At 48.3% G+C, this 25,854-nt stretch overlaps 1 protein-coding gene across 1 annotated transcript in view; it reads right to left on the bottom strand.

Annotated features, from left to right (window-relative positions):
* The window catches only part of ABCA13 (ATP binding cassette subfamily A member 13), a 349,570-nt gene that overhangs the window by 242,565 nt on the left and 81,151 nt on the right, over positions 1-25,854 (bottom strand). The window contains 5 exon segments of the mRNA XM_032592494.1: positions 1,182-1,345; positions 6,361-6,479; positions 12,042-12,148; positions 16,191-18,002; positions 19,737-24,521. Of these exon segments, the coding sequence (XP_032448385.1) occupies positions 1,182-1,345; positions 6,361-6,479; positions 12,042-12,148; positions 16,191-18,002; positions 19,737-24,521 (6,987 nt within the window).

The raw sequence follows: 25,854 nt of genomic DNA, 5'->3' as shown, positions 1-25,854 counted from the left end.
ACGGGGCTCAAACTCATGAACCGTGAGACCATGACCTGAGCCGAGATCAAGAGTTGGATGCTCAACCACTGAACCACCTGGGTGGCCCTTATAAAACGCATTTGATACCATATTGTAATCTCTAACGTTTGATCTAGTATCTCGATCATCAATAAAGTTAGCCTTTGAGCTAATGCCGCTCTTATATTTCACCACTGAAAACATAACGTTATGGGGGCGCCCGGCTGGCTCGGTCGGTGGAGTGCACGACTCTCGATCTTGGGTTCAGGAGTTGAAGCCCCACGTTGGGTGTAGACATGACTTAATAAAAAATTAATAATAGGGGCTCTGGAGTGGTTCAGTGAGTTGACCATCCAACTCTTGATTTTGGCTCAGGTCATGATCCCAGGGTCATAGGATTGAGCCACATGTTGGGCTCATCTCAGCATGGAGCCTGCCTGAGTTTCCCTCTCTCCTCTCTCTCTGCCTCACACTCACTCACACTGTCTCTCTCTCTCTCTCTCTCTCAAATAATAATAATAATAATAATTAATTAATTAATTAAAAACTTAAAAGTCATGAATGGGGCACCTGGGTGGCTCAGTCGATCAAGCATCCAACCTCAGCTCAGGTCATGATCTCGTGGTTCGTGGGTTCGAGCCTCACGTCAGGCTCTGTGCTAATAACTCAGAGCCTGGAGCCTGCCTGAGTTTCTCTCTCTCCTCTCTCTCTGCCCCCCCCTTCTTGCTCTCTCTCTCTCTCTTTCTGTCTCTCAAAAATAAATAAACATTAAAAAAATTTTTTTAACTTAAAGCCATGGAAAACTTTGATGTATTAATATGCATATTCATAGTATGCGGTACACATGATTGTCTGAGATTCATAACTTAGAAACTCAAGACATCTTTTTCTTTTGAGGGGGGTAAAAAGAGAGAGAGAGCAGGTGTGGGGCAGAGAGAGAGAGAGAGAGAGAGAGAGGGACAGAATCTTAACCAGGCTCCACATTCAGCACAGGGGTCTGTGCTGACTCTGGGGTCAGACCTGAGCCAAAATCAAGAGGTGGACGCTCAACCGATCGAGCCACCCAGCCACCCCTTGAGGTCCTGAGACATCTTTATGAAGAAAACCGTGGGGAAGGTGGGGGAAGGCGGGGGAAGGCGGGGGAAAGCACGGGGAAGGCACGGGGCTGAGCTCGCACATACGTGTGCACGCGCTGTTGGGCCAAGTCCAGCACCGGCTCGCATTCACAGTCCTGGTCAGTGGCGTGTTCCAGGCTAGTCTTGAAGTTCGCCAGGGTGCTGGAAAGATTCCTGCTAAGACTTTCACAGTCCAGCTGGAGAGGTGAGGACCATGTCTCTTCTATTTCCTAGAAAACAGCAAGGATGTGGTTAGAAACACACACACTTGTTGGTAAGGGCTCCCGTCCAGTTCCCGGATCAACGCATGCTTCCCCCCGCCCCCCACCCCACCCCGCGTACAGCGTGTGATTATTTCCTGGGCCTCGGGAGACGCAGCACCAGACACAGGGCACGTGCGAGCAGGTCTGCTGGCTCCCTTGCACTGCCATCAGTGGCTGGGCCACGGGGGACCATCTCTGTGCCCTCCTCTGCCACTGGCCCTCCAGGCAAGGGGCATGTCCTCCCCGGCCTGACAGGGTGTGAGCACAGCCCAGCTGGTGACCTGGCACTTGGCCTCCTGGAGTCTGTTCCTGGTTTGAAAACTGACACTTTGCACAATTCCCCGCCACAAAACCGACCACTAAGAAGAAACCGTATGTGGTCGTCCATCCATCAAGTGGGTAAAAGCTGGGTCTGCCCTGTCCTGAAGTCCGCAGCGCAGCCCGGAAGCGCCCGATCTTCCCCTCGGCGAGGGAGGTGCTCCCAGGACTCCCAGGGGCTCGATGGAATCCCCCAGTCTAGACCCTGACTCCAGGAGTCCTTGGTCATCTCAGCGTCTTCTTACGAACGTTAACCAGCTTCACAAGAGACCATTTCATAAAAAAGGCTTTTAAAATAATCCCTATAAATCGGTAAAAACGCAAAACTTCTTTCCTATGTAACAGTTTGTGACGGACACGGGAGAGCTGCACGTGCATAAGTACGCGTAAGACACACAGGCTGGTCCGTACCTTCCCCTGACACAGAAATCCCACCACGTGTCAGTCGGTCACAGCGCCAGCACCGTGTTCGCGTCCTCATATTGTATTTACATCCCGCGACCCTTCCTGATGGTGGAAGCTTGGCCCCAGGTTATGCAATTGCAGGAAGAAAGGACCAGAGGAAAGCGACACTTACATGAGATTTCTGCTGACCACAGCTTCCACACGTTTCTCTCACACCCACCTTAGCTGCTCTTGCAAAGGAAACCACGGATCACTCAGGTGACCAGAGAGCGCGAAGAAACACGCGTTCCAGGGAGAGTTACATGTGAAGAGTACTGCGTGCGGAGGCACAGGGACCTGCGCCCAGGAGTCACTTGGCGCAGCCGTGAGGATCTGCCTGGGGGCCCGAGACTTGGCAAGGCAGTGGGGAGCACTCCCACGTGTGCACACACACGGCACTGTGGAGCACCCCCACACTTGGCACCAAGGAGCACCTACACAGCCCGGGGAGCACTCACACACGACACTGTGGAGCACCCTCACACTTGGCACCAGGGAGCACCTACGCAGCTCCGGGAGCACTCTCGCACTTGGCACCGGGGAGCACTCACACATAGGGCATAGGGGAGCACGCACACGCCGGGCACCTGGGAGCACCTACACGGCCCTGGAGAGCACTAACACATGGCACTGTGGAGCACCCTCACACTTGGCACCTGGAACACTCACACACCGGGCACCTGGGAGCATCTACACAGCCTTGGGGAACACTCTCGCACTTTGCACCAAGGAGCACTCACACAGGGCACACACATGGGGAGCACTCACACACTCAGACCTGGGAGCACTCACTCACTCAGCATTGGGAAGCAATCACACACAGGGCACCAGGGAGCACTTACACTCAACATCTGGGAGCACTCACACACATGGCACTGGGGAGCACTCACACAGAACACCAGGGAGCACACACACAGGGCACCAGGGAGCACTCACACACAGGACACCAGGGAACAATCCCAGACATGGAACCGGGGAGCACTCCCACACATAACACTGGGAGCACTCATACACGATCAGAGCACCCAGATCCACACCACCACCACCACCACCAGCACAGCACCTGGGACCTGCATCCCGGGGGAGCCGATCCAGCCAGCAGACCACCACACACCTGGGCACCTCTTCACTTACTCGCCCAGGATCATGGCTCCCTTTCCCAGTTCACGTTTTCCCCATCAATTTGGGAATGAAGCTAGAACAGAAATCTTATAGAACGGTTCAATCATTCACCCGTTCAGAAAACCCCTCCTGAGCACCAGCCCAGAGTGGTGAACACAAGACACAAATCCCCTGCCTCCCAGAGGCTTGCATCCTGGGGAGGAACCCAGAGGACAGACAGCCATCGGGCAGAGCATCTGCAAGGTGGCTGGACATCCAGACCCCATCTCAATATCCCCCTCGTCCGTGGAGGCCCCTCTTCCCAGCACACAGGTCACAGATGCATCCAGGTCAGAACTATGGGTACAACTCACTTCTGAGAACGTGGGCTGAAGAAAATCTGCTGCACAAGGCTGCCTTCCCTTTTACAAAAGAATCCTTAGTTCATACTTTGTAATTTTATGCACATGAAACGTAATGCTACTCATTTACAATATTCCTGTTCTGGATTTTATTCTTAAATTTAACAACGCAATAATTTTGATATATAGAGGGTTGCAGAGAAAGGAAAGTGCACGCCCCTCCCCAGCAGCAAGGACACTGGAAGGAAAGTTCTGGCTTCCCTCATCACAGACACCCCATGCTCCACGCAGGAAGTGTCGGGGACAAAAGCTGAGGCTGACATTCGCGAGGCTGTGCTTTGGGGACAGGCTAAGGCGACCAAGCACAAGAGCCAGACTCTGGCTAAAGAGGTCTGTAATCCCACAGTTGCTGGTCAGCGAGGTGAACTCCGTCTGTTGTGCAGAAGCAATGATGCCCAGGGGGGTTCCAAAGGGCTAGATCTGGGGAGAGGGCAGGAAGCCCCCAGTCCAAGCTAGGTCCCAGCCACATTCTCCACGTCAAGACTCACTGGGCGCTTGCGTCATAGTTTAATGTAAATTCTGATCCCCTTGACTGCTGTTTTCCACCACTGAGGGGCATGAGCGAAAGAAGGCGTGGGGCCGCACCCCCAACCCTGGCCTCATCAACTTGGCTAGGGCTCTCACGTCCCCTGGCCCCGAGGCGATTCTGTGTTAGAACGTTCCATTCCGTCAGTTGCCTGGATGCTAAAAATAGCTCCATGCCTTTCCCTCACCTCTGCCTGGCACAGGGCACTTCACACCCCAGCCGGAGAGCATTTCTAATTCTAAAAGCCTCAGGCTCTTGAAAACCTTGATCTGTCCTCGAGGCTTTGGCATCCTGAGATCAGCAAAATTCTATTTTTGTCACGAAAGACAGGAACGTCGGCTCTCTATCAAAACGGACCTCGCCGTTTCCAGCCAGAACCGTGGACAATCCTGATAACTGGAACTAGAAACCCGATCCTTGAGGCAGCTTTGAATGCTGGCGGTTCTGGCCTTGTTCTATGATTGCAAACTTCACTCGGCACTCAAAAATCGGCTGTCGGGTTTTTTTGTTATGGATCCACATTTAATACGGGACAAAGACCTGCAGGAGGCGCAAATAAGATGTGGAGGGTCTAAATAAATCAACGGGCCGCCAAGGCGTCATCTCTGCAGAAGCCCCCTGGCTTCCCAAACACGTCACCCCTCCTCGAGCCCGACGCAGGGCCCGGGACTCTTGCTCCTCAGCGAGGGAGGCCTTCCAAGACGTCACCAGGTTTGGGGCTTAGCCTCACTTCCTCCAGCCTGTCCAGAGCACCCCTCTCTCTATTCGGGGTGATGATCCAGCTTCCACTGGACATATGTTAAAGCAGCGTCACTGGAGAACGCAAGGGATAAATGGCGTCCAGGATGAGCGCTTGAAGGAAAGAAGGTTCCGGTACTGGCATGTTCTCCAGGAGTCAAAACCCACAACGGGCTCGTAAATGTTTAATAACTGGCTCCCTGGGTAAAAAGATCTTATTCGTAGAATTTGCCAATTTCCGTGGTGTACATGGCGTCACCATGGCCTAGCTCAAGCCACCAGCACGACGTCCCTGAACCCAGAATTGGGAAGAGGTGGGGGCGCCTGGGTGGCTCAGTTGAATGTCCCACTTCAGCTCAGGTCACGATCTCGCGGTTCATGGGTTCGAGCTGTAAGGGTTAAATTGTACTGTAGGGCTAACGCTTAGCTTGAAAGATAACAACTTTGTTCTGACACTGAAGGTCAAAAGATAACAACCTTGCTTTTACTCTTCTAAATCATACTTCATACTCTTGTGAATCAGCTTTACCAATGAAGGAAACAAAAGCTCAAAAAAGAGCATCAGAGACAAGGTCAAGGAGATCCACTGGTTGCAACTTAGCGGCAGAAAGTCTAAAATGATCACCTCATTCGATAACTGTTTCTGACTCATCTGGGAACTGTTTATCTGTTCTGTTCCCAGATAATGATAAAACGATGTGATCGGCTTTAAAAACTCTGTACCCCGGCTGTTCAGGGCCACACTCTTATCAAGAGTGTTGGTCCCGATCGGTCGGCCTTGCCTCTCATTGTAATAAACTTTGTTGCAACTGTCACTGGTGCCCGTAGCATTCTGTTTCAGGAGTCGCGTCGCGTGGATGCAACAGAGCCCCGCGTCGGGCTCTGTGCTGACGGCTCGGAGCCTGGAGCTGCTTCGGATTCGGTGGCTCCCTCTCTCTCTGCCCCTCCCCCGCTCATATTCTGTCGCTCTCTCTCAAAAGTAAAATAGGCATTTAAAAAAATTTGTTTAAAGAACTGGGAAGAGGTGGACAGCAGCCCCCTCCGGTGGGGCACCTCCACCAGTCAGACGCAGCCCACATGGGCAGTCTCCAGGAGGGCAGACTCAACAGCACGCTAACATCATCAGGAATTGAGGAACCTCTGTTTTTCACATAACTTATTCTAACACACGTTCACAGAATTTGCTCAGTAACGAGTTGCTGTTCAAGAGCCAGTGTGCAGACTTCTGGGACGGGGACGGCCCGCACTCACGGGTGCACGGGCTCGCCCCAGCAGAGCCCTGGCAGAAGCCAAGGGGAGGGGAGGGGAGGGGAGGGGAGAGGTGGGGTAGGAAGGGGAGGAGAGGGCTCACCCCGCGGCCTAGCACCCGACGCGACCTCGCAGGGCCAATTGGGATGAACGTGAAATTCCGGGACACGTGGCGGAGGACAAACCTGGTAGTGGCCGTGAGCCAAGGCGGCCGCTTGTAGCGCGGGTGAAAGGACACGCCACGCCCCACCTCGCTGGCAGCTCAGAGCAGCACACATGATGTCCTTCGTCAGGGAAGGGTTTTCTGCCAGAGGAAACACACAGCCACATCATGAAGGCACGATCCTCTCCCCAGACAGCTGCTCTCACCGAGCCATCTCTGAAAGACTCAAATTGATTACAAGTTCATCCACATTTCTCAAATCGTCGAAATGAGGGGCGCCTGGGTGGCTCAGTCAGTTAAGCGTCCAACTTCGGCTCAGGTCATGATCTCGCGGTCTGTGAGTTCCAGCCCCGAGTCGGGCTCTGTGCTGACAGCCCGGAGCCTGGAGCCTGCTTCGGAATCTGTGTCTCCCTCTCTCTCTGCCCCTCCCCCACTTGCTCTCTCTCTCTCTCTCTCTCTCTCTCAAAAATAAAAATTAAAAAAAAATTTTAATAAAGACTAAAAATCTCCCATGGGGTACCTGGGTGGCTCAGGTGGTTGAGTGTCAAAAACTCCTGCTTTTGGTTCAGATCATAATCCCAGGGTCATGGGATCGAGCATGGAGCCTGCTTGAGACCCTCTCTCTCCCCCTTCCCCTCTCGTGCTCTCTTTCTCCCTCTCTCTCTCTCTCTCTCGAAAATAAAAAAAATAAATTAAAAAATTAAAAATCTCCCTAAGTACCCACACCTCCAAAGCCTGCAACCTTGCACATACTAAAAGCATAAGATAAACTTTGTAATTCTCTGGAACATCCTTCCTGATGATGATTTGTTGATGAACTCTCCATGTAACAAAGAACATACCCGACCTGCACCCAATATTCCTTCCCGGGAGCATGCTCCTCTCTGTGAAGACTGTGTATCCTGGGCAGCTGACCTCACGTGGGCTCGAACTAAACTCCTTCCTTTTTTTACAATTTCTAAAAGATTTGCTCATGTTGCGTTGACAGTAAGAATCTGCCCAAAGGCTGGTGCAGCAACCACAGCCTTCTGCAGCCACGGCCGCCTCTGTCCCCCTCATCCCTGGTGCTCCTACCTGCTTCCCAAAGCCACCTGCACCTCCTGCAGGGCGAATCATGCCTCCTGACCCTGCCCGTGAGAGCTCCTGCCTCAGGAGTCCTTGGCCCCCTCTGAGTCCCCTCTGAGTCGCCAGCTGTGCATGTTTCTGGCTTGTGCACGTCCCGCTCACGCACGTCCCGCTCCGTGCACGTCCCTGTTCGCACACGTCCCTGATTCCTGCAGGTCTAGTTTCTGGCACGTCCCTGCTTACACACGTCCCTGCCTCAGGCACGCCCCCGCCTGCACACGCTGCAGAGAACCTAGCAGGACCTTTGAATGTCTTGTCTCAGGTCACTGCCGGCCCCCAGCTCACGCCTTTGCGTCTAGTAGATGTCTGGTAAATATGGTCACCTTGCTCATTATGCAAAATAAAATACATTGTCAGGAGTAGCAAAATCTTTTCTATTTTCTTCAGTTCGGCAAAAAATTCGGTCCTACTTCTTACATTATGACGTTGTTTGTCAAAAGCAGTTTTTTAAAAAGCTGCTTTGAACTATGGTTGACCCTTAAGCAACAGCGGTTTGAACTGCACGGGTCCATCCACTTGCACACGCATTTTTTACAGGACAGCACTACAAATGTATTTTCTCTTCCTTAGCATTTTCTTAATAACATTTTCTTCTCTCTTAGCTTAGTTTACTGCAAGAATACAACGTATAAGGGGCTGCCTGTCTGGCTCAATCAGTAGATGGTGGGACTCTTGATCTCAGGGTTGTGAGGTCAAGCCCCATGCCGGACGCTGGACGTAGAGAGTACTTAAATAAATACACTGTAAAAAGAATACAATGTATGATACACAGAACATACAAAACACGTGTTAATTGACCTTTTATGTTAAAGCTATTGGTCAAAGGTAGGCTATTAGTAGTTAATTTTGCGGGGAAATCAATAATTATATGTAGATTTTCGACAGCATGAGGAGTGGATGTCCACCCCTCATCATTCAAGGGCCAACTCCATATACAATGCAGTCCACATAGAATACATGCAGTCTTGGGAAGCCTGGGGGGCTGAGTCAGTTGAGCATCCGACTTCGACTCAGGACATGATCTCGCAGTTCGTGAGTTTGAGCCTTGGGTCAGTCTCTGTGCTGACAGCTTACAGCCTGGAACCTGCTTCAATTCTGTTTCTCCCTCTCTCTGCCCATCCCCCACTCAAAATCTCCCCCTCCTCTCTCTCAAAAATAAACATTAAAAAAAATGTTTAATTAAAAATAGAAGAATATACCCAGCCTTGCTTTTAGAAGCAACCACATGAATGCCTCGTTTGTTTCTATTTTCTCATTGATCTCGCTATTTCAGATTTTGAAAAGAGATCTCCCTATTGTACAAAATGTAAACGATGTCTCTTAAGCAATCCCTCACTAAAATACAGAACAAAAGGGGTACAGCACTATTAGACACGACAGCATCTCTGAAGATAAGTGGCCCCTCTGCTTTGGAGAAGACATAACAGCGTGTTCAGGGGTTATGTTATCCAGACCTAGGAGGGCATCGAATGCTCCAGGAAAGAACTCACTGCCTGTGTGGGACTTTAGGCAAGGACTATGTCCTGTGTTTCCTGCTATAAAATGACAAAGTGCAGGAGGTGAGGACGGAGGCCTGGCATTTCTGGAAGGTGCAGGTTGGGGATGACAGGCTGGGCTGTCACATCTGCCCACACCCACCCTGCATCCGACATCGGCCGGCAGTGTGCCCTCCAAGGCACTGCTGTCTGGGCCTCTCCCACCAAGCTTGCAGCCCAGTCTTACTAGCCCTCAGATCGCTGCTGTAGGCCTGGCCCTTCTGACGGCTCCTGTGGCTAATCCCGGCTCTTGCACACTTTGGAAAACCCTGCTCTGGCTTTGCAGCCCCGCCCCCCTTTTCTGGACCTCTCCCCTCTGCTCCTCTGGGTCCCACAGGTTCCTCGGCAGGAGAGAGGCCCTGACTTCCTCACTCCCAGGCCCTGGGCAGCCCCCCTGACTCTCCTGGGCCCCAGTCTGCCAATTTGGGAAACCGAAGACCAAAGAAGACAACTTACTCCCCCTAAGGTCTATGAGCACATCAGGCCACATGCCCTGTCCTCATGCAGACGCTTCTAACAGACTTCGAGTATGAGATCCAGAGGACAAAAATGACGGCCTTCCTCGTGGTGATCCTGAACGTAATTCTCTGACATGCAAATAACTACTGTATTTTCAGTAGTAACAGGACCTGATCCGAGTGTGACTCCCTTGTGTGACAGAAGAGAAGCCATGTGCCCATTGTGGCCCCCCACCTGCCACCCCAAATCCTCACTGGCTGGTGCACATCCCCGGTCCCCGCCTGTCACTGCCCTCCTACTCCATACATGGAGCGACAGTTCAGTAAGGAAAAAATGGGAGCGACAGTCTGAATGGGACTCAGGCATGCCTGAGTTTTCTCGAAACATAAAAATTCAAAATTAATTCTGTTGCTAATGTAATTTCAGGCATGCTGTATTAATCTGGCAGCTGCAAAGCAGAAGGACAAAATCAATATAAATCTAGCTGTTAATGAACGTTCAGTTCACTTAAAAGCCATCACGCTGGCTGACTGAGAAATGTCAGAATAATGACACGTCTGCAGGTGGCTGGGTACAACGTCAGGGAAGCCTTCGGACTGCAGAAGAAAACGGGATTTGCGTTTTACCTGGGCATGCTTCCCCGTGCCAAAGACATCTGGTGCCTGTCCTAAGGCATACCTGGGTATCTAATGCCTCATATTCAACAGAATTGCCGATATTTGCAACATCTCTAATTGGGAGGAGAGATTTTCTTTAAAAAGAAGAACAAAGGGGCACCTGGGTGGCTCAGTCGGTTGAACATCCGACTTCGGCTCAGGTCATGATCTTGTGGTTCACGAGTTCGCGCCCCGCATCAAGCCCTGACAGCTCAGAGCCTGGAGCCTGCTTCGGATTCTGTGTCTCCCTCTCTCTCTGCCCCTCCCCCGCTCTCTCTCTCTCTCTCTCTCTCAAAAAATAAATAAACATTAACAAAAATTTAGAAAAAAAGAATTAAAGCACATGACACCTGGGTTTCATTGACATCTACCCACCAGATGTCTCACTACCTCCTCCCCAACACACACATACATTCCTTTTCCATGTTTCTTAGGGTAAACGATGCCTGCGTGGGTCCCAAAATTACTGTTTTTCATCCTCAACTTGCCCTGTAAGGGGTGGCCTAGCGCGAGTCAACACCCACAGCAGGCAAGGCCCAATGGGGCGACCCGTGTCCCCAGCCTGCTCTGTTTACGCCTCCTAAGTGAGCTCTGAATTGGGCCTGGTTCCCACTCTCTGGAAGGTTCGCTCCGCTGGCACCTGCTGAGCTGGACTCAGACTCGGCCCGTTTGAGCTGAAGCGCCCGCCCCCACCGTGTGCCCCACTCGGCCTGATTCCACTTCCGTGGGGGTGGAGCTGGGGTCTGTGCTGTTCTCGGGGACAGCGACACCCAGCCTGGTGTGACATCGCGTGATGAATACCGGCTGCCGCCTTGCTGCGGAGACAGAGCTGCAGAGGGCGGGGCTGGGCCCTGTCTCCTGGACTGTCCCGCACCCGCTGCCCCACCCCCCTGGCCTTACCGCCCCGAGGAGGGCCGTGTGGCCCCGTTCAGGAGCCGCCATGGGATGCTGGTGACGTGTGCGCGCGTGACAAATTCCTGGAGCGGCACGGATCCAGCCCTTGGGCTCAGGAGCGCTGTGACATGCACCGCCCACGTACCGCGCGAAGTCTGGGAGAACCCGGTGCCTTTGTTCCCACAACGTCTGCGCAGGGATTTCACAACAGTACGGGGATAGTAAGACCCAAGCGAATTCATTTACAAGATAAATACCGAGCTGCGCGGGACTATAGCCACCGTGCTGAGCATCGCGGAGGCGGAACCGAATGAGCACCGGATCCTGCTCCCAGGGACCTAACACACGGCTGCAGGAAGGGGGCTTCTAGGGCATCAGCGCGGGGGGGGCTAGAGTACCCTGGGAATTCAGGGGGCATCTTCCGTGCCAGGCACTGGATGGGCACCGAGGGTGAAGACGTGGTTGCTGCCTTCAAGGAACACTTCCTCTGGCAGAGGGAGGTGTAGGAATGAGGGCACAGACATTGCACGTGACCGAGGTCTGCTGGGCGTCGCTGCCAGCCGAGAGGGAGGCCGTGCTTCTGGCTCGGGGCCACAGTTCAGCCAGAGTTTGATTTTTTTTTTTTTTTAGAGAGAGAGAGAGCGAGCCACAGAATCCGAAGCAGGCTCCAGGCTCCCAGCTGTCAGCACAGAATCCGACGTGGGGCTCAAACCCCACAAGCCGTGAGATCATGACCTGAGCTGAAGTCGGACGCTTAACCGACTGAGCCACCCAGGCGCGCTGGAGTTTAAGTCAAGGAGACAAGGATGCACGTTTTGTGAGCAAAGACGCAGACCAAAAGCCCAGCTGGGGGGCGTGGGGGCCACCCGCCTTGGCTGGAGAAGAGTCGCAATGGGTGGGAACGTGGGGGACCTGGGGGGCCAGGTCCCTGGGGGCCTCGGAAGTCAGGCACTGGACCAGACACACGGGGGTAACCCACCCATCTCGCAGACAGCCGAACCCTGAACGTCGGCATGGGGCCAGGAGCAGCCCACCTGCAAGGATGAGGAACAGGTGCAGAGCCAGCATCGTCACCTTCTGCAGAGTCGCCACGGCTTCCGGGGGTTTCCGAGGCTGCTGGAAAATCCGACACATGGCAACACTAAAGAAAACAATAGACAGTGGCCTTAACGGGTGAAAATCGGCGAGCCACGTGCATCCTTCACGCACGCGACAATAAATGGTAACTCTAAGCCTGCAGCACTCGGTCCAGACACACAAATAGCCGTCTACACCTCGAGGAAACACGGAGTCTCCCGCCGTAGTTCGAAGCATCCACCCTGTGGCCACTAAGCCAGATATCCGCCCTCTCCTTGTCTCGATCCATTCTCAAACGGAAGGGAGTAAAGGATCAGAGGGCGGCAAAAATGAGAAGCGCAGGAGAAGGGCAGCGGAAAGAAATCTCGCAGTTGACCTTTTACGTGTGGAGAATTCACTGCAACGGATGAATGTGTATAGACGTGAGATTCTTATCTCTGAACAGACGCCTAAGGTTGTGGGGTATGTAGCATGAGTGTGCATGTGTGTGCACGGGTGTTGGGCTTTACTGAGTCCACTTGGAGGGGTTGGAATAACACAGACCGAACCAAAGTTTTCATACGCTGCTGTGGTGTGAGTCCTGACCACTGGATTCTCCTTTTCTTTTTGGGGGGTTATGTTAATTTTTTTTAGTTTATTTATTTATTTTAAGAGAGAGAGAGAGAGGGAGAGAGAGAATCCTAAGCAGGCTCCGAGCTCTCAGCACAGAGCCTGATGCGGGGCTCAAACTCACAAACCGTGAGATCATGACCTGAACCAAAGCAGGATGCTTAAATGACAGCCATCCAGGCTCCCCCGGTTTTTCCTCTTGTGACGCAAGTGCCTGGCTCAACCTTTAACTGCCAACACGTCCGTCTACCTCCAATGTGTTTCAAAAACACACATTACCAGCCACGCCACACTGAGGCACCTTGGTTTTCGAGATCTTGGATGATTTTTCCAACGGACCGTTCGAGCTGCTTGCTTTTTCTCCTCCCATGCTTCAGATCTCTTCTGTTTTATTTTTTTATTTTTTTAAATGTGTGTTTATTTTTGAGAGAGTGAGAGAGACAGAGCATGAGCAGGGACAGGCAGAGAGAGAGGGAGACACAGAATCCGAAGCAGGCTCCAGGCTCTGGGCCGTCAGCACAGAGCCCGATGCGGGGCTCCAACTCATGAACCATGAGATCATGACCCGAGCCAAAGTCGGACGCTTAACCAACTGAGGCATCCAGGCGCCCCAAATATCTTCTGTTTTAAATTCACCAACAGAGACTGAGCCTATAATACCCCAGGACCCCACCCTCAGCCCCAAATAAAGCGGAACCCCCAGCCTGCACTCTTTCCACGCATGACCTCCTTTTGTGACCCCACGTGGGCTGTGGGATTTCCAGAACTCGTAAGTCACAAACCATTACTTTTTCAGAGTCCCCTGGGCTCGCTGCTGAGGCTGTCACGCAACCACAGGGCTGGTCCAGCCACAACGGTGGTTCTCGAAGGGCTGTGCCAGCACACAGCGGCAACCCTGCTCACTTCTGCCGTCACACCGCTGACAAAGTGGGCCCAGGAATTCACATTTGCCTCTTGTTTCTTTTTTAACCCCAAATGGCTTTTGTCTCACTCTTAGATGAGCTATACTCTTCCCACAATTCAAAGCCGTCCTCCAAATCAGACACAACCGAGCAGATAAACAACATCATCTGTGAAGCACTTCTAAAAAAAAATTGAACAAAGTGTGCGTCCGTCTATTCCTTCCTCCCCCCGCCATCCCCCACATGGGTGACATTAACTGATTAACGGCACACCTGCCCAAAGAAATTCCCTGAAATTCCTTGAAAAGAAATATGCGAGATAAGGTCTGGAGATCGATTAAAAATGAAAGAAGAAAAGCATCTTGGATTCTGAGACCTCTGTGTTGAGTCACCCACTCTGGGACACATGCTGCTGGGGCAGACACGGAGACGTCACATCTGAGTAAATGCCACATTCAGAATTCTCCAGAACACCGTGGCAACCAAACCCTTTGGCGGGGGCAGGGGGGGGGCAGGGGTTTAATGCAACTCTGTGTTTTTACAGCATCTTGTTTTAAATTTACTTTCCCCAGGCACGCCTGGGTGGCTTAGCCAGTTGAGCGTCTGACTTCAGCTCAGGTCATGATCTCACAGTTGGTGGGATTGAGCTCTGTGTCGGGCTCTGCACTGACCGCATGGTGCCTGCTTGGGACTCTCTCTCTCTGTCTCTCTCTGTTCCTCCCCCACTACTGCTCTCTTTCTCTCTCAAAATTTAAAAAAAAAAAAAAAAAAAGTCAGGCAAGTCAGACCTCAAACCCATGACCAATGGGATTACCTGTTTGGGGCACTTGAGGTCTTCCCCATTGAAGAAGCTGATGTTAGAAAGAGTGAAAACAGAGAGAAGAGAGGCTCGTAATCACCAAGCAGGAGGACGCTGGGAACCCAGCCTTGTGACTCTACTGACAAAGTGGTGACCACACAGCCGGCTCACAGCCAGTTGGTTTCCAGTCTCGGGATAAATTCCCTCCCTGGAGAATGGGAAACGTCAGATGAAAACTGGGGTTGGTGAAGAGGGCTTGCCAGGACCACCCCCAGCTCAAACGGAGATTCAGGGCAGCTTGTAAAGTCCCCTTCAGCATAGTCTGGGACCAGAGCCAACGCAAGGATGAGGCAAGGGCCTCCAAAGCCAACACGCAAATATTGAAGCAGTGACAGGCCTTCATGCCGGGAGGCCCCTATTTAACTAACCAAGGAAACCCTTCCAAGCTCTAAAACGTGGCCATAGCAGCAGGACCAGCAGGAAACAGGTCAAGCTCTCTGGCAGGTGAGCGAGGGTTTGAGGGCACCTCCAATCTCTTCGTGAGACTAAGAGAAAAAGTAGGAACAGGCAGGGACTGGGGACCATCCACACGGTTCCATCACACACAGGAAGGATGGACTGGGACAAAGGAGAGTCTCTGAGGCTGCACTACCCAGGGCACAAATCCTCCAACCTGAGGGAGCAGAAGCTTCCAGAACATAATGAGTAACAGGATGGGAGCAAGGCCCCCCTCACCTGCCTCTCAGGGATAGAGGCACTGCTTGGAAGTGGATCAACCATAGAGCTGGGTTGAATCTAGAAAGGCAAGAAGCCGGGGAGCCTGGTTGGCTCAGTTGGTAGAGCATGAGACTCTTGATCTCGGGATTATAAGTTCGAGCCCCACATTGGGTGTAGAGATTACTTAAAAGTAAAATCCTTGGGGCCCCTGGGTGGCTCAGTCCATTGAGCATCCGACTTCAGCTCAGGTCATGATCTCACAGTTTGTGGGTTCAAGCTCCACATCGGGCTCTGTGCTGACAACTCAGAGCCTGGAGCCTGCTTCAGATGCTGTGTCTCTCTCTCTCTCTGCTCCTTCCTTGCTCATGGTCTGTCTCTTTCTCTCTCAAAAATCAATAAACATTAAAAAATTTTTTAAATAAAAAAGCAAAATCCTGGGGGCCCCTGGGTGGCTCAGTCAGTTAAGGGTCCAACTTCAGCTCAGGTCATGATCTCATGGTTCATGAGTTTGAGCCCGGCATCGTGCTGTCGGTGTAGAACCTGCTTTGGATTCTCTGTCCCCTTCTCTCTCTGCCCCTTCCCCGCTCTCACTCTCTCTCTCTCTCTCTCTCAAAAATAGATAAATAAATAAACATGAAAAAATAAAATAAAATCCTTAAAGAGGGAAGAAGTCAACAGCTTCCTGGCCCTTTCCAGGGATGGTTACAACTGAAAGCAAGATTTTCTGCATGGTGTGCATAGCCTTAAAATCTCATTTGCCGGTCACATGGTAATGACCTTTGGCAGCCAGAGCACATGAAGAGAAAAGCTGTCTGTACCTAGCCTGGGACGAGTGAATGGAAGTAGAATTTTTTACTGTTGAAAATGAAAGCATGAACTTTCACACAGCGTTTAATAAACCCAAAGCATATTTGAATGCCAAATCATGGGTCAGGTCGTGAAGACACTGGACAGACACCAGCGTGCTATCAAATTAAGTCGAGAATCATACTTAACCTGGTTTGAGGTCATTCCTGCGCAGTCCTGTTTTGTAGTTCCTGCAATGGGGCAAAAAGGAAGTGAGTCGGGCGTTTTCTTACCTTTGATCCATCAGTGGGACCTCTTGCCAGCACTCCGTCAATGCAATTAGTTCCTTCAGGTACTTCTCGAAACTTGATAGTGGTTTGAGGATGTAAGGAAAATCAGCCATCACCTCCTCAATGCTCTCTTCTTTCCCCGATGTGGTATTCTTTCCAGTGGCTGCATTAATAAAACTCTCAAAGATGGGCTGGAACAATGTTCTGGTGGAGTCTACCCACTGAGAGTTGTTCAGGGGAAATTCTTTTCTCAAGAGAGCTATTCTCCTTAACATGATCTGGACTGATTGCTCGAGTTGTTGACGAGTTACATTCGGAATCAGAGATGCGTTGGAAAACAAAGCTTCGCTCAGATCACCTGTTCCACCAGAGACCTCCCCAGCTGTCTCTATGGCTTTCAGAAGGTCATCTGGATGTTGAACCAATGTCAGCAACAGATTAAAGACAGACCTGTTATCCTTCTCTAAGTTACTCCAAAGAGCTTCCAAGGTGAGATCAATCGCCATTCTCAAGTACGTCCCTATTTCCGTGCTGTCTCGTGATAGCATTTCATCCAAAAACAGGATCACTTCCTGGGTTCTTTCCCATTTAGTACCCTGAGGGCAACAATGAGTGGGGAGTGGACGAGGGTGCAAGAAGTCTATCTGGTTGATGATACTACTTATAGGAACGAAGCAATCCAAAATTTCTTCCCATAGGTTGACAGAATCCATACTGAATATTTGAGTTGCGTTATTAAAAGCTACCAGAAGAAGCTCCATAGCCCCCAAATTGATTTTCACGGAAGTTAAAAATTCAGCAATTTCTTCCGAAATATCAGAAAAGTCCTTGGACTGGTTCACATGAGAGAATGTGCTAGATGACGTGTTGACAATATCAGAGTCTTGTGAAATATTAGGTGTGACACCAGTCATCCCAAAAGCCAAGTCAAGAAACGGCGTCAACAAGTTGTTTATCTTTTCAGATAGGAAACGGTCTACGTTTTTCAAAGTCGTTATTTCATTCACAGCATTTCGAACACTTTGTTGCAAAACAGAATAGAGACTGTCAAAGAATTTCACGGTGTCATTGGCACTAGAGATGAAATGGGCTTCAAAAATAGTGGCCACCTTCCTGGAAACCTTCTGGGCTAGCCTGACCAGTTCCACGGCGGAGTTCACCGAGGAGGCAAGATCTCTCATGTCGGCAATGTCCCGCACCAGCAAGGTCACGGTGTCAGTCATTTCCAACAGGGGCTCCGGGGCACCACTTTCTCCACCAGCTCTTGAGAGAACACCAAGGAATCTCTTGGTCATTTCTAACGTTGTCCTGTTCCTTAGAGGGAATGAATTATTGATAAAGGAAAGCAGACCAGTGAGATTAGCAAGTATGACTTCTCGGAGTGCGGGATACACGTTACGGAAGCCTCTGTGAGGAGAGTGGGCGAGCGCGTCCATGAGCCGTGCTAGCTCTGTGGAAGTTTCTCTCACAAGCTGAAGGGCTGACCTGAGATCGTGATTGAGTTGAAAGAGGTCTTCAGAACTGTTCCCGTGGCGGAGCAAGTGACTCACAACCGTAAGAAACTCCAAATTATCTTCCGACTTGTTTGTCCCCAAGGTTTCCCTTGGAAGAGCACTAAATAAATCTCTCATGAACTTCAGTCCTCGATGAATATCAAAATGAAATTGTCCATTGTCTAAAATAAAAGGCCTTTGGATGAGATGATGTATAGCGTCCTTTAAACTTGAGAAAATGCTCATCAGTCTGTCGTCTTTCAAGATGGTAAGAAATTGATCCAGTGACAGAATTTCTAGAATTTTATCCTTTGGAACAAAGCTATAAATAAATGTGTTTTAATTTCATGTTCAGCCATGGGAAGATTAAAACCTAGAGTCACATTTTGGCTGTACAGGAGCATCATGGGGGAATCACACAGTCTGCAAGACAACATGCTAACACACCTTCCAGAAGGTGCCATTATTTGGCACCAAATAATGAAAAGGGTGGAGAAATTTCACGGATAGTCCCGTCAGGATGCCTCAAACCTAGTCACTTCAAAAGTCACATACTTTGGCTTTTTAGAAAAGACAGGAAGGTGAAATCAATAAAGTGCCTCTCGCTGCAAGAGGGAATATCTTCCCGAACGTTCAAAGTCCTAGCAAATGGCTCAGATAGGTGATGGCTGTGATGCATCAGCGTGACTAGGCTGAGCGACAGCCCAAGAATCTCTCTGCCGTGAGCTGTGGGTCTCCATGAGTGACACAGTGTCTTCCCTCATGACAGTGAAGGATAAAGGGAAGTGGCCAGTTTGCAGCATAAACACTAACCCAGGTGCCATTGGGAAGCGATTTTGCAGGTGCGATTAAAGCCCCTGGTGAGTAAACTCTGACTCAGTAAGACAGGATATCGTCCTGGGGGTGGGGTCTGACTTCATCGGGTAGAGGGCGTTCAGGGAGGTTGGAGGGTGTTCAGGGCGGGCGTTAAACTTCCCTGACCTAGCAATCCCAAATAGCCCCTGCCTTCCAGTCACCTCCCCTCACCCTTGACTGCCTCCTGCAGACAGTAATTTCCTCCCCATGCTATTCTGCCTGCTTCTAAGCGTGCCTTCCGGACGGCCCATTCTAGTGACTTTGCACCTGCTTAGCTGGCCACTGAAAGCACAGAAGCCAATCCTTGAATTAAATCCTTGTTCTGGTTCGATTTCTGTGGCTGAGCCCTGACTGACACAGACGTCACAGAATGAATTAGAAATTCCCTCCAGCCTTCTCACTGGCAAGCTTCGAATAGAATGAAAACAAAAACAAAAACAAAACAAATAAAAAGGATATATGAAAAAAATTTAACATGACTCTCAGTTTTAAAGTTTTAGAATTTTGGGGTGCCTGGGTGGCTCAGTCGGTTGAGCATCCAATGACTCTTGATTTCAGTTTAGGTCATGATCTCTCTCAGTTAAGGGGTCTGAGCCTTGTGTCAGGCTCTGTGCTGACAGTGTGGAGCCTGCTTGGGATTCTCTTTCTCTCTCTCTCTCTCTCTCTGCCCCTCCCCTGATTGTGCACACGTTCTGTCTCTCTCTCTCCCTCTCTCTCTCTCAAAATATTAAACTCTTTAAAAAAGCATTTAAAGTTTTAGAATTTCCTCAATTCCAAATATAAACATCACAGGAGATCAACTGGAATAAAAATATTTAAACCCCTCACTTGTGATGAGACAGTTAATACATCGATTCAATTATGACCGTGTATATGCATCTACATATATAAGAAATAGGGCTTAAGTTCCACATAAAATAGAATCTCATAACTATTTTCATAACCCAAGAATGTAAGAAAGCATAAGCAATTAATTGCCAGGGGCTAGGTTTCTATAACGTGTTTCCTACTTAGACGACAATCATCAAAATTATCTCAGCTTGAAACTTTAATAAAATGCCCTTTAAGACAAAATTCATGCCAAAGGTGACTCGTAGGTGGTAGGTACAAATGCTATCACTGATGTTGACACGCTCAGGAAATAAAGCAGATTGTAACGTGTGACAACCGCATTTACTATACCAAGCAAAAGTAGACTCACCTCATCTCTGCAGCGATGTCTTTGTGGATGGCCTTCAGCAGAAGAGATAGTCTGTTCTCAGAATTTTCCTCCAGTAAAAATGAGAAGAACATTTGCAAAAGCTGTTCCATGAAATCCACTGCACTTCTTGGAGGGAGGATTATGCCGGCACCATTTCCTGAAGGAGTCTGGTTCAAGGTGAGGTTAATGAAATTCGTTATCTGAAAGTCAGTATCACTCGAATTTGAGGCTGCCTCCAGAGAACTCCCAGCTAACTTACTGATTGAATTAATTAGGACACTTTCAAAAAGGAATTGAACGAGCGACAAATTAGTTAGCTGCTCTTGGCTTAGCAGTTGTGTCAAATGGGCAATGTCAAGGTCACCTTCCCTAGAAATGGCTTTGAGAAAACCCAAAAAGGTAGCAAAATCTTTGGTCCACAGAGCTGTATCATCAGTTGCATTCTCATTGGCTGTCAGAAGAAATAACGTCCCAATCATTCTAGAGTCATCTTTGTTTGCACGTTTATGGAGCCAGTTTTTCATGCCCAATAGAAAATCTTCAATGATTTCTGATGTTTTCAGTGACAAGGACCCCAGGCTTTCAAACACACGGGCAAGTTGCAAAGTTATATTATGAACAGTCTCTGAACTGATCATTTGAATTTCTTTGTTAATTTCAGAAAGCAGGTGTCTGATAGGAAAGTCGTGGCTTAGCTCTGTCATGATTTGTTCAACCTCAAGCCACAGTTCCTCAAAGTAAGAAGAGTTATAAGTCGCTTCACTTGTTTTAGTAAAGCTTGATGGTGCTTTTAAACCACTGTCTGTCACGTTAGCATCCAGAAACATCACAAATGGAGAGTCTACAGAATGGGCACCATTTTCTAGGTGCCGATCCCCAGAAGGCAATTTCATGATCCTCTCCAAATTTAAGGAAATCTTATTTTGAACAGATGCCTCTGTGCCTTCGTTAATGTTGAGGATCTTGCTTAAATTGGCTAGTGTATCAAGAATCTTTTCATCTGGTGCAACTTTTGTAAAGCTAACACTTTTCAGTGTTGCTATGATCTGCGAAGCAACTTGCTTTAGGGGGCCGCGGGGACAAAGTTCAGAGATGCCACCGTTGCTTTGATTTCCAGAAGACGGGACAAACGGTAACACTTTATGCCAAAATTCTCCCATGGTTTTTACAAGTGAAGTTTGAACGTGGAAGACTTCGGACAGCTCTAGAAAAATGGAAGTCCAGTCCACTAGTTCATGAATGACACAGACCATCGTCCTAGAAATCTCCTCCTGTGAGCCTTCATCCGAACATTGTAAACCTCCACCCACGGGAGAGAGGTGGAGCAGGTCGAGTACTCTGGCCACTTTGCTATAAAAGGAAGAAGACGTGAGCTCGTGGGATCTACAGGCTTCTACCTTGGGATCTTGCCTCGATCCAGAAGTCGTGTGATTCCAGCACCAGACCACAGGAAGGCAAGTTAAAGCCTCGGAAAGAATTGCTGGTTTATCTGATATTAATTCCACCGTGTCCAAAAGAGTTTTTATCACAATAGCAAAATCTTCCTTGGTGATATTTGAGATGCTGATGCCATGAAGGACAGTGAACTTGTAGACATCCTCGAGGATTTCTGTGATGTTTTTGTCAACTCCTCTCTGCAGGAGCTTCACAGCATGAGGAAGCACGTAGTAGGCGTCTACCACCGCGTTAACGTCATCCTTCGGGAACAGGCGTGAGAGCTTGAGCAGGTGATTGACATTCCAAGAATGTGAGCTGTCCACAAATTTTTCCAGCAAGCCAACAAGCAGGTTGGCCCCCAAATGGCCAGGACCCAATCTACTGACGTTCTTAAAGAAATCGGTTAGCGCTTCACTCATTTGTACAAGTTGGTCGACCAGTAGGTCTATGTCTGGCTTCTTGAGAGTACGCAGGAGAGAAGTTACCTTCTTTAACACTTGACTATTACCTGCATCTCGTGGAATGTTGTGAAGAACTGAGGGTGTCAGGGAGTTGAACACATCCCTCATCAGTTGGATACCAAGTCCTACAGCTTTCGTGATTTTGTGCGGACTCATTTGTGGTGGATGTTGGAGATCATGAGAGAAGTTGAAGGCAAGGTAACTGGCTAACTGATACAATGAATTGCCCAAGCTGTTGACATCCTTTTCTTTTAGACTGGTAGCAAATACGTTGAAAAGCTTCTCAGATGTAGAAGAGGAGTCTCTTTCTAGGATGTGAGTGGAGACAGCCTTCATAAGTTTCTGAACTTCCTTCCCCAGAGCTACTAAATGCAGCCAAAGATTTTTAAATCGGCTAGGTAAGTCACCTGACATTTCTATGGGTCTTAGAACGAATCCAGTAAAACGTTTCCAGTGGGATTGAGATACAAAATCAAAGTCTCTTGTCAAGTTGTTGATAATCATCCTTACTTGGTCTGTGGAATCATTTAAAAGAGTTAATAAAATCTCTAATTTAGGTACCTTTTCCTCTTCAAAGACTTCAGTGAGTATCACATTTAGGAAATCGGTTACATTTTTCAATACAGTGTTCACACAATCTGGATCTGACATGTTGAACGAACAATGAGAGTCCTTTATATTCAGCATCCCAGTAACAAGCTTCAATGTAGAGTTAATTTTGTTCTCTACATCTCTGAAACTCTTCCAAATACCCCGAGGATAACCTTGTGAAACACTGGAGTTATACATCATGTACAGATGGTTCATGATATCTACCCATGCAACGCACCCCTTCCGTCTGCTGATTGTGTCCTCGGAGGAAAATGTGGAATTTAACATGGCCAGAATATGTAATGTCCTCTGTGAGATATTTACATATAATAAGCCATCTTCCAAAATAAACTCGGTAACATTTTGGAAAATATTGGCACAGGACAATAAATCTTGGTCACGTGACACATTTCTAAGCAATAACATTGTTTCTCTTAGCTCGTTGATGACACTTTCAAACTTCACTCCATGATTTGTGAGGTTATTTGAAAGAAAGTGATTTAACAATTGTACATCTCTGTCGATGTATTCTGAGGTATCGCTTAACTCCATGAAAACGTCAAGCAGAGAATATAAAAACTCTCTGCTGGCATTTGTGTTTAATGGAAATGTCTTTAGCTGACTCAGGGCAGTCTCCATGGTGAAAAGGGATTTCTCTACTTGGTCGGGGTTAAGTGACTTTACACTAACTAAGGCATCACCCACTACTACCCAAAGATCCCTGAGACTCAAAAACTCATCCCAATCATGAAAGCCATCAGCTTGGGTTACATTTTTAAACAAATTCAGTATGAGTCTGGCGGGGTGGTGGGTAGGAAACATTCGTTGGCAGCTTTTAGAAACTTTCACATCACCTTCCAATTCATCCAGAAGCTGAGTGAGGCCATCATGAAGAGGTGTGAAAATATTCACGCCAAACTTGAATATCTGAGATATGCTTCCCCAGATATCAGTCCACATTTGGAGCCACGAGACAGTGCAGCGAACAGCCATTAACTCATTGAACACACTGCCATTCGCGGACTGGTTTGAAAGAATTTGTGCCCACGGAAGAATAAATGAAGACCCTCTGTCTGTTGAATAATTCACGGAAGAAACGTTTTTACTATCCAAAGCAAAGCATTCATTACCCAAAAGGGCTTCTACTGATCCGTTGAAGAACTGGCTCATGTACTGAAAGAAAGAAATACGGAAATCCTTGTTGGCCACGAGCAGCTGTTTGAGACCTGTCAACGTAGCATGAATCACTTCCAATTCAGGGCCCTGTGTAGACACCAGGGATTGGGCCTGAAGTTCCAAGTAGTTAAAAAATGAAAGCAACTGCTGACAATAAGATCCCTCCGAAATTCCCTCGAGAACCCCTGTTGTCTCATATAAAAATGCAAATGCTTCACTGATGTTCTGGAAATGAAATTGCTTTATGATATCCAAAATGTGTTTTGAGATTTGTGCAAGGGAGGGTAGCAAAGAGTCTGTGCCCTGAATGCTCAAGAATTCAGACATGGATTGGAACCAGGAAGAATAAATCTGCAGAAGCAAAGCTGAATCTTTGTCCTGGAAGACGCTGAGATAGAGCTGAGTCAAGATTTTAGCAACTTCTCGTTTTTCGGGTTCAGGAAGGGCTGAGAAACGCTCAGACAGGTTCCGTAAAGCGCAGACTACGTCCAGAGCCTCTGAGACTTGGCCCTGCCTCAGAAATCCGAATTCATAGAGGCTGCTTAGGACCGTTTCACATAAATGTACAAAGTCCATTTTCACAGATGGCGATGGAGGCCAATCTGAATGGAACAACTGAGAAAAGTTAAAGCTTTTGCTAAGAACCCTCTCGTCTTCTGGAACAGAAAAGTTAAGACCTGTAGTCAAGGTCTCCAGTGTGTCTCTTTCTCCTTTTGAAATGCCATCCATCCACAATTCCAGGAGCTTGGGATTCATTTCAGAAAGTACTAATTCCATAAATCTCAAAATATCATTTGATTCCTTCTCTGTCCAGAGACGTTCAAGAGTTTGTGCTCTTGCGATCACTGCTTTGCCAAGTTCCAAAAGTTTCTGAGTATCAAGAGCAGATGGGTCTCTCTCTAAACTTCTTGAATGATTTACCCACAAATGGCTTGTGTTCAGAAGAGTCTCGGTGGGAGATGGGCGGTCACGGGATTTGGGAACCCGGGGCGAGTCGAAAGGATTAGGCAATAATTTCTCCAGAAATCCCACCAGCGATAAAAAAAAGTGCATTTGCTCATCCTCCAGGGAATGCAATCTCTTTTCCATCAGGAGAAGTTCCTTGGAGGAATTCAAGATCCTAAAAGATTAGCGGAATTGTTTTAGTATCCAAAAATAAATTAATAAATAAATTCAAGACAAATCCAATTTATCAACTTTTCAGGGTAATACTCAGACTTATTTAGAGTAAAACATAAATGAAGGATTTGCCACACAATGTAGGGAATTAAATTAATGTGAGCGGTGGAAGTGCTTTACAAATCCAAAATGCACATACATGTGTTTAGCTTAAAATCTGCTTCCTGCACCAAAAACAATGGATTTTAAGTTACTTTACTCCACGATTTCACATGTAGGATTGTTCAAGGTAAGTTTGCTGTGTATGCCGGAAAAATCTCGGGTTTTGATTCCTTATTGTGTCTCACAATGTCTTGGCTGTAGGCGGAGTCCAAATGGCAGAGTGTGTCAGAAACCTCCCCCTATGATTTATGGATGGACGACTGTTGGAATTGCCTGTTCCAGAAGCAATTCCTGTGTTCGTTAAACAATGCTGGCACTTCCCACTATTAGAAACTCATTAATTTAGATAGTGTACTTTCTCTCCAGGGGTTAACTTGTAAAATGCAAGGAGTTCTCAAAGGAGCAACTCAGGGGTTATGACAAAGTCCACACTCGCAAGAGAAATCTACACTTGGAGGGGAGCCTGGGTGGCTCAGTTGGTTAAGCGTCTGACTTCAGCTCAGGTCATGATCTCGCGGTCCATGAGTTCGAGCCCCACATCAGGCTCTGTGCTGACAGACCCTGGAGGCTGCTTTGGATTCTGTGTCTCCCTCTCTCTCTCTCTGCTCCTTCCCCACGCATGCTGCCTCTCTCTCTCAAAAATTAATAAACATTGAAATAAAAGTCAGGGGTACCTGGGTGGCTCAGTAGATTAAGTGTCCAACTTCGGCTTAGGTCATGATCTTACAGTTCCTGAGTTCTAGCCCTGTGTCAGGCTCTGTGCTGACAGCTCAGAGCCTGGAGCCTGCTTTGGATTCTGTGTCTCCCTCTCTCTCTGCCCATCCTCCCTCTCATACTCTGTCTCTCCCTCAAAAGTAAATAAACATTAAATATTTTTTACATAAATAAATGAATGAATAAACGTTAAAAATGTTTTTCAATAAATATAAATAAATAAATAGAAGTCCTCACTTGGGAAATGTACTAACTTCCATTAACTCAGGAGCTACCTGTCCACTTTATATATATTTATATGATTTGTATTTATATTTATATCTATATTTATATATCTATATAAATTTATATTTATATTTATATATTTATTTATTTATATTTGTATTATATTCATATTATCGATCTTAGAAGAATATATATATATGAGATTTATATATTATATTAGATATGATATTATA

This window comes from Lynx canadensis, chromosome A2 (assembly GCF_007474595.2).
Source record: "Lynx canadensis isolate LIC74 chromosome A2, mLynCan4.pri.v2, whole genome shotgun sequence".
In the NCBI taxonomy this organism is placed as follows: domain Eukaryota; kingdom Metazoa; phylum Chordata; class Mammalia; order Carnivora; family Felidae; genus Lynx; species Lynx canadensis.
Note: the sequence above shows the minus strand (reverse complement) of the source record. Positions and strands in the feature narration are given on the sequence as shown.